The sequence below is a fragment of the Pristis pectinata genome, chromosome 12 (assembly GCF_009764475.1).
Source record: "Pristis pectinata isolate sPriPec2 chromosome 12, sPriPec2.1.pri, whole genome shotgun sequence".
Lineage (NCBI taxonomy): Eukaryota > Metazoa > Chordata > Chondrichthyes > Rhinopristiformes > Pristidae > Pristis > Pristis pectinata.
The window spans coordinates 8,861,516-8,875,778 of record NC_067416.1 but is presented as its reverse complement, the minus strand read 5'-3'; the positions used below and the strand labels follow the sequence as shown (position 1 = coordinate 8,875,778).

Genomic DNA, 14,263 nt, shown 5'->3' with positions numbered 1-14,263 from the left:
ACTTTATTGTCTACCTGCACTGCACTTGCTCTGTAGCTGTAACTCTCTATTCTGCATTCTGTTATTGATTTCCTTTGTACTACCTTGATGTACTGATGTGATGAAATGATCTGTATGGACGGCATGCAAAATAAAGTTTTTCACTGTTCCTTGGTACAAGTGACAATAATAAACTGATTCTTACCAATATTTTGTCCCTTTGGGGGAAGCTATTTCTCCTCATCCTGGTCTTGTGGCCAACCCTGTTCCTAAGATTACACCCCTGATTCAAGGGTTCTGTGCCATTTATCCCTCTTAAAAGCTAGTCTGTCTCCATTAAGTTACCTGTCAACCTTCTAGACCCCAGTGTTTAGGTAAATCTTAGTCAATCTCTCCTCATAGGACAACCCCCTCATCCTTTGGTAGTCTGGGATCAAACCACTGTATTTTTAATAAATTCTGTTGCCAATCTTCCTCATTAACATTTCCTTCTCTAAACTTCTACTTCTGTTCCTTACGATGTTCCTTGAAACCTGCAGCTGTGAACAAGCTCTTGACTTATTGTATCCCTTTGCGCCTCAATGTCTAATTCTACTGGTTAACAATCTTAAAAGGTGTCTTGGGACAAGCTAAATAAATGCAAGTTGTTGATGTAACATTTACCAGATGAGCTCCAGGCATTATTGATGCCTTGCATTACATTCCTCAGGCCTGTCTAATGCCAGCTCAGCTAATAGTGGATAGAAATCTGGTGGCTCCACTTCAAAATGCAACACTCTAAATATTAATCTGCCCTTCCAGGACTGATAACGTGCCAGAAATGACCTGTAAAATTGGAGTTTCTATTTCCAGATCTAAGATATTTAACCATCTCCAGATCACATGGGAAGTGAGATGTTACCTGAGTAAAAGGGTTTCAGATTGGCTGTTCCAAACTTGCCAAACCATCACATCACTCAGTATCAAGTTTGAAGTTAGATACATGCTCACACTTAAAGAAATCCTGTCACCATTAATAAAACTATCATGCTTTAAGGGAATTATAATCCTGCAGAATCAAGTGAACCATTATGTATAATGTTTTGCCAAGCACTGCACTGGAAATTAAATAGTACCTCTTTCGGTATGTTGATGAATATTTAGCTTGAGGGCTAAGCTGCATCCTTCAGGGTGCCCATGTCAGTTTTGCAAAGGTTGGAGGCTGGGAGCTGGGGTCAGGGCATTAGCTGGGTGATAGATGGGGATTTCAAGAGTAAGGGAAGGATCAGGTTTGATCACTGTTGTGGGGGGACTGAGGGAAAGCAACCATGGCGGGCTTGCAGGTGGATAAGGTGACGAAGAAGGCATGTGGAATGCTTGCCTTCATTGACCGTGGCATAGAGTACAACTGCTGGTTTGTCCAGTTACAACTTTATGAAACATTGGTTAGACCACACCTGCAGTTCATCACACTGTAGAAAGGATGCGACTGCACTGGAGAGGGTGCAGGGGAGATTCACTGGGATGTTGCCTGGACTGGGAGCATTATGGCTAAAAACAGAAACTGGACAGGCTGGGTTGTTTTCCCTGGAGTGGTGGAGGCTGAGGGGTGACCTGATAGAGGCATATAAAATCATGAGGGGGATAGGTAAGATAGATAGTAATAATCCTCTTCCATGGTGGGGGTGTTTAAGACAAGACGGCAAGGTTTAACATGAGAGGTAGGAGATATAGAGGGAATCTGAAGGGGAGTATTTTCACAAGGAATGTGGTTAGAATCTGGAACAAGCAGCCTGAGGAAGTGGTGGAGACAGATACTCTCACAACAATGGTGTTTAAGAGGCTTTTAGATCCATGCCCCTCCATTCCCTGAATATGCAGGGAATGGAGGGGCATGGATCATGTGCAGTGAGAAGAGATTTAGTTTAATTTGGCATTGTGTTCGGCACATACGTTGTGGGCCAAAGGACCTGTTCCTGTGCTGTACTGTTCTATGTTCTATTTAAGAAGCATATAGACATGAACTTGAACAGGCAAAACATAAAGCTACAGACCTAATGTGGGTAACTGGGACTAGTGTAGATGGGGACAACAGGCAGCATGGATATGATGGGTTGAAGGGCCTTTTTCTGTGCTGTACAACCCTCTACTTGGCTGAGACTGGGCTCCACAGTCTGGGACCTACTCAGACAGCTGAGTCCACAGCTGGCCTCACAAACATCAGGAAGTCCTGTAGTGGCCCACACGGTTCATCTGCATACGTGCCCAATCTAAAATCAAATAAGTGACATCCAGATGTGAGTTGAACATCACTGGATGCCACTGAGTAAGCCTGGGCTCCTTGATGTGTTAGTGCATCAGAGAGGAGTTTGAAAGAAAGCATAGACTTTGCGGAAACCACCTTAAATCCACAATTCTCCATTTTGATAGTGCTATCATCGAGACTAATGCAAGTACCACACAAAAACATACTGTTGCAAAAAAAATCTAGGCATAGCTTCAATTGCCGTGCTGTGACGTTACTTATAAATGGTCCTTCTAACATGCCATCGTTTACGCTTTCCCAATACATCAGCCAGGCAAGTGTTACAAATCCACACAATGACATGGTTAGATCCTAGACATGATCAGGTTAGCTTCAGAACTGGGCAGGAATACAAAGTGGAAGTTTCACTGCTGGACCAGTTGTTGATTGGCCTGGGGTAACATTACCTGAATGAGAGACTCAAGGGCTTCATATCCCTGACCAAAATCAGGTTGTTCTGTAAACGGGTTGTTGCAGTAACAGTGACTCCATGCAGGTATGTGTAGGGATTGCCTCCCTCTGGGACAATTTGCACATCTGTAGCGAAAACCTTGTTCAATACCATAGAACATAGAACAGTACAACACAGGAACAGGACCTTTGGCCCATGACGTTGTGCTGAACTAATTAGACTAGTAATTAAACACTTAACTAAGCTCGTCCCATCTGCCTACACAAGTCCATATCCCTCCATTCTCTGCATATTCCAAGAGCCTCTTAAATGCCGCTGTCATATTTGCCTCCACCAACACCACTGGCAGTGCATTGCAGGCACCCACCACTCTCTGTGTAAAAAACTTGCCCCACACATCTCCTTTGAACTTACCCTCTCTCACCTTAAATATATGCCCTCTAGTATTTGCCATTTCCACCCTGGGAAAAAGATACCAGCTGTCTATCTATGTCCCTCAAAATCTTATAAACTTCTATCAGGTCTCCCCTCAGCCTCTGCCGCTCCAGAGAAAACAACCCAAGTTTGTCCAACCTCTCCTCATAGCACATGCCCTCTAATCCAGGCAGCAACCTGGTAAACCTCTTCTGCACCCTCTCCAAAGCTCCACATACTTCCTGTAATGGGGCGACCAGAAATGAATTCAACACTCCAGATAAGGCCTAACCATAGTTTTATAAAGCTGCAACATAACTTCCTGACTCTTGAACTCAGTGCCTCAACTAATAAAGGCAACCATGCCATATGCCACCTTTACCAACCTATCAACCTGTGCAGCCACTTTCAGGGAGCTATGGACTTGAACCCTTGAGCATCAAGATCAAACTCACAAGCACACACCTGAAATTACCTGAACACCTGCTTACTTTGCAGAATAAGCACAGTCCTTCAGATACACGAGTAGGGTCTGATGCAGGGTCTCAACCCGAAACGTCCATCATTTCTTCTCTCCCCACAGGTGCTGCTCGACCCACTGAGTTCCTCCAGCAGTTTGTTTGTGGCTCAAGCACAAAGTCCTTTTATCTGTGATTTCCATTGTATAATGTACCACAGGATGATGAGGATGGAAGACTCAGAGAAACCATGGGTGAGTACATAATAATTCATCTACCAAAAAAGAGACAGATTTTAAATAACGACTATCAAATATAATTACATTATTAGTGAGAGCAGTACTTCTTTCAACATGGACCATTTAGCTCAATTTAAACTGAAAATCTTGACATTGTAGATTATATAGTTGTATTAGAGGGCACTGTGGGCACAATGGCACTGCTTGTAATCAGTTATCTCACAGTTCCAGTGACCTGGGTTTAATTCTGATCTCTGGTGCTATCTGTGTGGAGTGTGCACAGTCTCTTTGTGACTGTGTGGCTTGCCAGTAGGGGCACCCATTTCCTCCCACATCCCAAAGATGTGTGGGTAGGTAGATTAATTGGCCATCGTAAATGACTTCTCGTGTAGGTGGCTGTTGGGAGATTGTGGGGAGGGGTTTAATGGGCATATGTGAGACAATAGGTTACAGGGAAATAAGTGGGGGAGATGGGATTGATAGGATTGCTGCATGAGAGCCAACATGTACTCAATGGGCTGAAAGGCCTCCTTCTATGCTAAGGAAATGTGAAAAGAAGGATGTGTTCTCTGGCTAAGGAGTTTAGAACCAGAGACCACAGTCTAAAAATAACACATTAGCCACTTAGGACTGAAATGAGGAGCAATTTCTTCACTCAAAAGGTGGTGAATCTTTGTAATTCTCTACCCAAGAGGACTGTGGGGACTCATTCAGTGATGGCATTCAAAGGAGAGGTAGATAGATTTCAGGATATTAAAGAAATCCAGGGATATGTGGATAGTGCAGGAAAATGGTGTTGATGTACAGAGGGATCATGGGGTCCAAGTTCATAGCTCTCTGAAAGTGGCCTTGCAAGTAGATAGGGCGATAAAGAAGGCATCTGGCATGCTTGCCTTCATTGGTTGGGGCATTGATTATAAGAGTAAGGAAATCATCTTCCAGCTATATAACACTTTGGCTAAAGTATTGTGTGCAATTCTGGTCGTCCCATTACAGGAAGGATGAGGAGGCTTTGGAAAGAGTGCAGAGGAGGTTTACCAAAATGGTACCTGGATTAGAGGGTACAAGCTATAAGGAGAGGTTGGACAAACTTAGGTTGTTTTCTCTGGAGTGTCGAAGGCTGAGGGGAGACCTGATAAAAGTTTATAAAATTATGAGAGGCATAGGTAGGATGGACAGTCAAAATCTTTTTCCCAGGGTAGAAATGTCAAATACTAGAGGACATGCACTTAAGGTGAGAGGGCGAAAGTTAAAAGGAGATGTGAAGGGCAAGTTTTTTACACAGAGAGTGGTAGGTTCCTAGACAAGGCTGTCAGGCAGAGTGGTGGAAGCAGAAATGATAGTGGCATTTAAGAGGCTGTTAGACACATGAATATGCAGGGAATAGAGGGATATGGATCATGTGCAGGCAGAAGAGATTTGGTTTAATTTGGCATCGTGTTCAGCATGTACATTGTGGGCCAAAGGCCCTGTTTTATGTTCTATCTATGAAGAAGATGATCTTGTGACTGGCAGAATAAGCTCAAGGGTACAAACGGACTATTCCTTCACCTATTTCAGGTATTCCAATGTGATTTTATGCAGACCTCCTTAGCTTGACAATGTGCTACAAAGAGAACAATGTATAACAGTTGATCAGGAATCATGCCTTATAACACTTTAGGTGAAGGGAGTGAAATCTTCTATTAACACTCACAGCCAGTGTCCTGTTTCACATTTCCATCTTGTGCAATATTCTGACTTATGACAAAACAATTTTTTTCCATCTTCATTTCTCAGTTATGAGCCCACAGTCTGTTACTTTGGTTCCATTCTACTATCTTTCAGAAAAATTCAATAAAATGTGTAATTGAGAAATGCTTGGATCTTGTGAAACAATCTATCTTAGTCCCTCCAGTGCTCCCAACAACAGGGGTACAAGAGGAACGGCCTGATCTCAACATGCAGAACATGTCTTCCAAGACTCATCAATCAGTCCAACCGTTATAGGGTCATAGGAACAGCAGGTGGCCATTCCGTCACTCATAGCTGTTCATGCATTCAGTTGGACAATGACTAATTAATATCTCATCTCCATTAGCCAACTTAACTCCATAATCCCTTGATACATTAACCTAAAAAAAACTATCACTCTTTGTTTTGAAAGCTCCAATTGTCCCTCTGCATTTTCTCCCTTTTGGTGGACAGAAGTCTTGGAATGGTCTATAACCTGAATAATGCATCTTTTGTGCTGTTGTATCACTCCCTAGAACTACCTATGAGAACATGTGAAACAGACTTTGTATGAGCTGACTGCAGTGTATCCAAAACAGTTGGGTCAGGTCTTCATTAATTTTTTCACATTCATTTTAGTGGTCTTACAGGGGCAGACAGCTCATAGTGTCCTGAAGAAGGGTCCTGACCCGAAAAGTTGACCGCCTGCTTTTCTCCACGGATGCTGCCTGGCCTTCTGAGTTCCTCCAGCATCATCGTGTTTTTCATCTAGATTCCAGCATCTGCAGTCCTTTGATTCTCCAGCTCATAGCAAATGCTTGAGTGAGACTTGAATCCTCAATTTACTTTTAAGTGAAATTGATTGAGAGATAAGTACTAGCTAGGGCATCACAGATGGCTGGCAGGCTCTTCCTTCAAAGGGATCCATAGTAGTTTTATTTAAAGCCACCTGAACAGACAGGGCTTCTTATTAATATCCCTTTCAATTCAATTAACACCCCTCTCTAAAGTGGGGCTTGAACCCACAACATCCTGACTCAGACACAATAGCACTACCAACTGAGCTGCAGCTGGCGTGGAGGGAATTGAAGTGCGAGGAAAGTTGGCTTGACTCAGTGATATAACTTGCAATTTTCTAGCTTACCTCCGCTGGAAACAGCACTGCTAAGAAACTTTGAGGTAGATTTTGGGCCCAGGTCCAACGCCGTGTGATAAGCATTAGGTTTCAGGATTGATGGAAACTAGTTCTCAGGGCTTTGGAGGTGAGTACTGCTCCACCAGTTCCTGCATCAGTAGGCATTTAAGTTCTAAGGCTTGTCGCCTACCCTGTCCATTGGTGACTAATTTTAGCAAGGTTCCCTCAATGGGCTCCTACATCTGACAGGGCCTAACACTATGCTCAGTGTAGTGTTCTGTGACTGGTTGCATCATGGTGGCATGGTAGTGTAGCGGTTAGCGTAACGCTGTTACAGCGCCAGCGACCCGGGTTCAATTCCCACTGCTGTCTGTAAGGAGTTTGTACGTTCTCCCTGCGTCTGCGTAGGTTTCCTCTGGGTGCTCCGGTTTCCTCCCACATTCCAAAGACGTATGGGTTAGGAGCTGTGGGCATGCTGTGTTGGTGCTGGAAGAGTGGCAACACTTGCGGGCTGCCCCAGCACATTCTCAGTGATGCAAAAAGATGCATTTCACTGTGTGTTTCGATGTACGTGTGACTAATAAATAAATATCTTATCTTATGATCTGGTACGGCAATTCGAATGCACAGGAACGTAAGAAGCTGCAGGGAGTAGTGGACTCTGCGTAATACATCACGGGCACATCTGTCCCCATCATCAGTAATATCTACAGGAGGCGCTGCCTCAAGAAGACAACATCTATCATCAAAGATCCCCACCATCCGGGCCATGCCATCTTTTCACAGCTGCCATCGGGCGGGAGGTACAGAAGCCTTAAGTCCCACACCACCAGGTTCAAGAGCAGCTACTTCCCTTCAACCATTGAACCGCAATCTGCGTCGTTTGTTTTACCTTTTCTTGTGGTCATCCAAAGAGTGTGTTTTGCAAAAAGAAGGGGTTTACTTTCAACTTCTGCAATACCAGAGCCAGGGTTAGGAATGGAAGGGTTGGCCTCCTGGGTGTCGAGTGCTTCAGACTGAAGGGAGCATGTTCTGAATAAAAATGCAAGTAACTTGATATGCTCAAACTGGTAATGGTCAGGTTTGGATTAATAGGTAGGAACAAAACAATTGAAAGGTTAGAGCCGCGCAAAAGTTTTCATTGGTGTCAGATAGGCACAAGTCAATAACAAGATGAACCACAACTATCTCCTGAAAATAATCAGAGGATAGGGGCCTTGGAAGCCCATCATCCTTATGTCTAAGTATTACCTCAGTGCTGACAACAGTCTGCCAGAAGGGTCAGAATATAATTGTACCTTTGCCTGACAAAGGAATGCTCTGATCGACAAGATATCTGTACATTTAAGATGGATCAGTGTAGACCTTTGGCTAGAATTATTTATTTTATGTGTGATTTCTGCTTGATTTCATTTGCAATAATATTACTGATTTATTCAGGTGCAAGCTGTCTTCATGCAAGCTATTTAAACATAATTTCCATCTCTTCTGAGCAGAGATAAATTCAGCATTACATGATGATTTCTTAAAGTAAGATAGTCAAAGGCTGGAGGAGGGTTTTCATGCCTGCTGAAGATTTAACATTTTATTAGAATAAGAGCCACAGATGCAATAACTAGAGATGGTGACTGGCTAACACTCCCAGTACCAAATCTATCAAAGCCCTTTCCTACTTCCTGTTTATGGGTGTGCTTGCTGTAATTGTTCCAATGACCCCCTGACTTTTTGTGGTAGCGGAGAGTGGGATCAATATTAAGCAAACTTTTTCTTCCCAACTCTCTATCTGGTGACCTGCTGTGGTAGTAGAGTGGATTATGTGGCTCTTGAGGGAAACTGATGAAGCTTGGTTGCATAGGATACTAGAAGGGAAATGTACATCTGAAGAATATCCATTTGCCTATACCCCCACCAAGAGGAAGAGCACTGAGATAGACGGGTCCTCTCTTTCACAAATGTAAGATTACAGCATGAAATGGCTGAAATAACACTTATCAAAGAGCTGTAGATAAGATCTAAAGACCTGATGCTGTTTGATAAGTGATAATTCCCCTGGTATGTCTTCCTCTTGTTCGCAATGAGCCCCTGTGCTAGTCCACACTACTGCCACACCTGAGTTGCTCGGATGTAGCAAACTGAACAGGCTTAGGCAAACAGATCTGAATCATATGTATTGGGGATGAGGAGACAGATATCAATCTTGAATGAAACCCCAAAAGAGATAAAGAAATCTCTGTAGGCTGTTCTTTTTCCCCAGGTTGGAAAACTATTCTCTGTTTTAAGCTTTTTCAAAAAAAAAATCAACAATTCTATTTCTCCCACACTTGTGCAAGACTGTCATTTGGTTGTTCAACAAGGCCCGTGACAAAGCATTTTGATTATAAATCAGAGTCTTTATTTCACTACATATCTGTGTGTATCTGACATGAAAATGCATTCAAGTGCAACACAGGTATTTTCATATTCAATTTAACAAAATCAAGAAACAAAAATCAATGTTCCATAAAACACATTTCAATATGGTTCATTATTTTTGCTGAACTGGGGCATTTGAAATGCCAGAATAAAATTAAGTTACATGAAAATCATATTGGCACACACTATCATTTCTTGGCTGTGTGGACACTTTCTAAAATAATAAGCAAAGAAAAAAAAATCTCCTGTGATGTGAAGGAATCAACAGCAGATTGAAAATGGAGCAAATTGGACATTTAAACTGTGATCTTTGGTTGGTATTTAAGATTGAAACCTCCTCCTGTGAACTGAGCATAGTTGGTTCTCTGAGGCTGGATTAAAGGCTGCCCTTCTTGTTCCAAGGCTTTTTCTTTCTCACTAGAGGGAAAAACAGAAGAAATCCAGTTTACTTCAGAAACACTACTATTTCTTTTTACAGGTATTCCTTTTGTGTTCCAAGCGATATGTACTTATCAGTGCAAACTAGCAGCAATCTGATCTACTTCCTCCAGGCATCTCTTGAATGCCCCCATGCACTTTCCTTACTCCATCGTCTGTACACAGCAACACTCCCTGCAGAAGTGCACACTCATACATGCACACACACGTTTAATGTGAATAAATTCAAATACCTGGGAGCTGTTGATTCTGGTACTGGGGAGTAAAATAGAAATTATTCAGTTCTTCGTCTGATTAAGGAGAAAAATTCCATAAAGTATAGTGCATGAAATGCTTACACCTCGCTCACAATGTGCCAAGAACTCGCTAACACGTGGAGCATGGTTGCCTTATAGAGGGAAGCTTGATAATGATATGAGGGAGAATGGAAGAGAAGGATATGGCGATCTGGTTGGATGAAATAAGGTAGAAAGAAGCCCAAACACAGACCAATCGTTCTTAATGGCCTCCTCCTGTGGGGTAAACTCTATAAATATATATATATATTTTTATATATGATGTTACATTAAGGCTGGCAGTACAGTGACCTACAGTAGTCATTTGGTAACAAATATACAAGCATCTCTCATATCACAAGTCTCCTCAAGGTACGCCTAACTTGAAGAAATTTTCCTCCTCTCTCCAACGGGAGGGAGTTTTGTGAGACCCTCTCTCGCTGCTCCCCCTCTGTGATCACTGCTGCTCTCCAGCTCTTCGGCCATGTGCTCACCTAGACTCACTACCACAAACATGTGTCCTTCCTAGGCACTTGTCTCCACCGCCACACCTACCCCCCGCCTTTTTATACAGGCTATCTCCCCTTTTTCTTTCCAGTCCAGAGGAAGGGTCTCAACCCAAAACGTCGACTGTCCGTTTCGCTCCATAGATGCTGCCTGACCCGCTAAGTTTCTCCAGCTCCAGATTTCCAGCATCTGTGGTCTCTCATGCCTCTCACCTCACAGCCAAGGGAGCAACAATACAAGGGTTTGGAAGGTCTGCGTTATATGAGGTGAAAACGTACTCTCCAGACAAATGTCAATGAAATGCCTAGTTTTGACTTTAAAGGTAGGAAGGGAAAAAAGAAAAATGAAACTACTAGGTTAAGTGGAGAAAAACCCTAAAGTAAATCGATCACATTCCACAGAAACATGCCTTTAGGAATTTGGTGCTAAAGATTGAGAAATGGATGGAATAATGTTCCCACAGTGGTGTTTAAAAGGCACTTCGACAGATACATGAGCATGCAGGGAATGGAGCGACATGGAGGACATTAAGAATTGGTTTAGTTTAATTTGGCCTCATGGTTGGCATGGATATCGTGAGCTGAAGAGCCTGTTCCTGCATTGTACTGTTCTATTTAGAGACACCGTTAGCTGCAGCTGCATAATGGTGGGCCAAGACAGACAAAATTCAGAGCAGGACAGAACAATCTTCATGGTAGGATAGTAGAATGGTTAAATGACCAGCCAATGCATTGCTGAGCATAGTCAATCGATCCAGAGATATGGTCAAATCCCACCTAGTCAGCTGGGAAATTTAAATCCAGTTTTCTTTAAGTAAATCTGAAATAAAAAGCTAGCATTTAGTTGTAGTGGCCAGACTTTTGTAAAAACCCATCTGGTTCACATATGTTCTTCATGGAAGGAAACCAGCTATCCTTACCTGGTATGGGTCTGTTGTGCGCCCAGACCTACAATGTGGTTGACCCTTTGAAATGACCTGGAAAGCCAAATAGTTCAAGATCAAATAGGTGTGAGCAATAAATTATGGCTTTGCCATTGATGCCTTTGTCCCAGGAATCAATAATAAAAAAATGAATTGTCAAGCCATTAATCGATGCCCACAGACATATGTTCTTATACATTTTCCATATTTTGTCATGTTAGCCCTCTGCTCACACCTACGCTGGTTCTTGGCCTCCTACATGACTATAATCATGCTTGACAGACACCTTCTCACCTTCCAATTTGACGCATTACCCTGCTGTTATAAGACCATTGAACAGTCCCCGAGTACGATAAGATGGACTCTTCACCTCACAATCTACCTCATTAAGGCCTTGCATCTTATGGCCTGCCTGCACTGCACTTTCTCTGTAATGGTAACACTTTATGCTACATTCTGTTATTGTTTTCCCTTGTACTTCCTCAATGCACTGTTGTAATGAAATGATCTGTATGGATGACATGCAAAGCAAAGTTTCTCACTGTACCTCGGTACATGTGACAATAATAAACCAATTCAACAATTTACCAGTTTACCGTTACGGTTTTCCAGGTTCAACATCGAGTTCAACAATTTCAGATCAGAACCATCACTCCCATTGATTGTGCTATCCCTATTTACACCTCTTGCCTAGCTCTTCTGTATGTCTCATTACCACCTCCTTTTGCCTTGCAAAATCATCCTTTTTGCCAGTGAAATCTTCCTGCCTTCCCTCCTTTCCCACCCTGTATTGTTGCATAAGAGCTGCTCACATCTCTAGTTTTCTTTCCAATGCTGCCGTAAGCTTAATGAACAGAAATGTTACCTGCTTGTTTGGCCACAAATTCTGCTTGACCTGCTTTCCACCACTTCTGTTTGTATTTAAGCACTCACTCCTTGCCGGATTACCTGTACCTTGATTTCCGTGGTGGATGTGTGTACACTAGCAAGGGTCAATGCACAAACCATTGGAAAACACCCTATTATCTTAGTCATCATCATGTCACCAATGTCCTTCTTCCTTAAGTTAAAAGTTGTGAAAATTCTGAGATATATGGGGTAAATTTTTGACTTTGGATGAACTGTTCCCTTATGAAGAATCATGCAAGCCACCATGAAATAACACTCAAGAAAAGATACTTGATTTTACATACTGAAATGTGTGAATTCACCAAGAGTCATGTTTTATTCCTACAAACAAATTAAACAATAGTCAATTCTTATTGATTTCTCTTGTAAATTACATTATAGCTCAAGCAAGTGCAAGATATTGATCACTTGACTGGTACACAGTATTAGATTTCATCTTCGAATGGAAATCCAGGCTTATTCATCACACTGTTTGTGTCACAGTGCATTTCAGCACTTCTGGAGCATTTCAATAAATCTGGTTGTTTAGAATATTCAGAGTACTTAATAGTTTAACCTTTTGAAGGGAGACGTAGCATTTTTATACGTGTGCATACTAAAATGGCAGGAAATGCACGGTGTTTAAAAACACAAGTTGGTCACATTCTTGGAGGCTTCATCATTTGATTTTGATTGCAATTTGCATGTGTTATTGCATTGATCTTATAAAGGCTACATCTCCCTATCCAGTTCACACACATTTAATTGCCATAGAATAGTTCATCAGAGAAAAAAAATCTGAATTTACCGGGGTGGTACATGACAGAAGTCCTTGTGCATCTCAAGGTAGACATTACAAAAAACAGCCTCCCCTCCATGGACTCTGTCTACACTTCTCACTGCCTCAATAAAGTAGCCAACATAATCAAGGACCCCACCCATCCCAAATATTCTCTCTCCTCCCTCTCCCATTGGGCAGAAGATACAAAAGCCTGAAAGCATGTACCACCAGGCTCAAGGACGGCTTCTATCTCACCATCATAAGACCATTGAACGGACCTCTTGTACGATAAGATAGACCTTTGACCTCACAATCTATCTTGTCATGGCTTTGCACCTTACTGTCTGCCTGCACTTCACTTTCTTTGCATTCTGTCATTGCTTTTCCCTTGTACTACGTCAATGTACTGATGTGATGAAATGATCTGTATGGATGGCATGCAAAACAAAGTTTTTCACTGTACCTCAGTACATGTGACAATAATAAACCAATTTACCAATTTTTTAGAATGCTTCTGAGTTAAATATCACAGGAAATGAAATTGCATGTGCTGGAAATCTGAAATAAGAACAGAAAATGCTGGAAACATTCAGCTGGTCAGGCAGCATCTGTGAAAAAAGAATAAGTGATAACATTTCAGGTCAAAGAACCGACTTGCCGAGTATTTCCAGCATTCTCTGTTTTTATTTCAAATATAACAGGTATTTACATGCACGTAAAGATATCACCCTTCATTACAGTGTAATCTTACTAGTGTACTGAGCTGTACTTAATGCTTTGGCCCAGCATGTTTGGCTGAAAATTAAATGAATACAGCTGATTAGTTTTTAAACTATGTTCATATGGGGAACCAAGTGTATTTATTAAGTAATTGCTTTGCCGTTATGGCTTTGCTGGTGAACTCAGTGGAACCTTTATGACATTTCCACAATGATCATACTCTATTGCATAAAAATTATGCAAGGGAAATGATCCAATACATTGACTCAGATGCCTGAAAAGTGTAAAATTGCTTTGCACAGCTCCTATGTATTTAATAAGTTTTCCTGCACCATTAGCATACAAATGCCTTGGTGTTGCATGCATTACTTTAATTCAGATGTAAGATATTGCCATGTGAGCTCCTAGGTAATACAATTTTGTTCCAGTCACTCTAGATGTTTAACAAGATGATCACTGCTCCGGTGGTCACACTCCTATTGCAAAATGGAGCAGTTAGTGGAAGAGGTTTCTTCTCCTGAGGCAGTCCCTCAGCATCAAGTATGACTTGCTTCCATCCCAGCTCTGAGGTGGCTGATGAGGTACCTGCTTTAAGAAGAACACCCAAGAAAAACAAGGTCATGTGCTTTAATGACTACAGCCTGGTGGCTCTGACATCCACCATTGTGAATTGCTTTGAGAGGCTA

General features: G+C 42.1%; 1 protein-coding gene across 1 annotated transcript in view; it reads right to left on the bottom strand.

Moving 5' to 3' along the window:
- Positions 1-9,055: 9,055 nt before the first annotated feature.
- The window catches only part of LOC127576745 (cilia- and flagella-associated protein 58-like), a 151,370-nt gene continuing 146,162 nt past the window's right edge, over positions 9,056-14,263 (bottom strand). The window contains 1 exon segment of the mRNA XM_052027456.1: positions 9,056-9,463. Coding sequence (XP_051883416.1) covers positions 9,343-9,463 — 121 coding nt within the window. The 3' untranslated portion in view covers positions 9,056-9,342.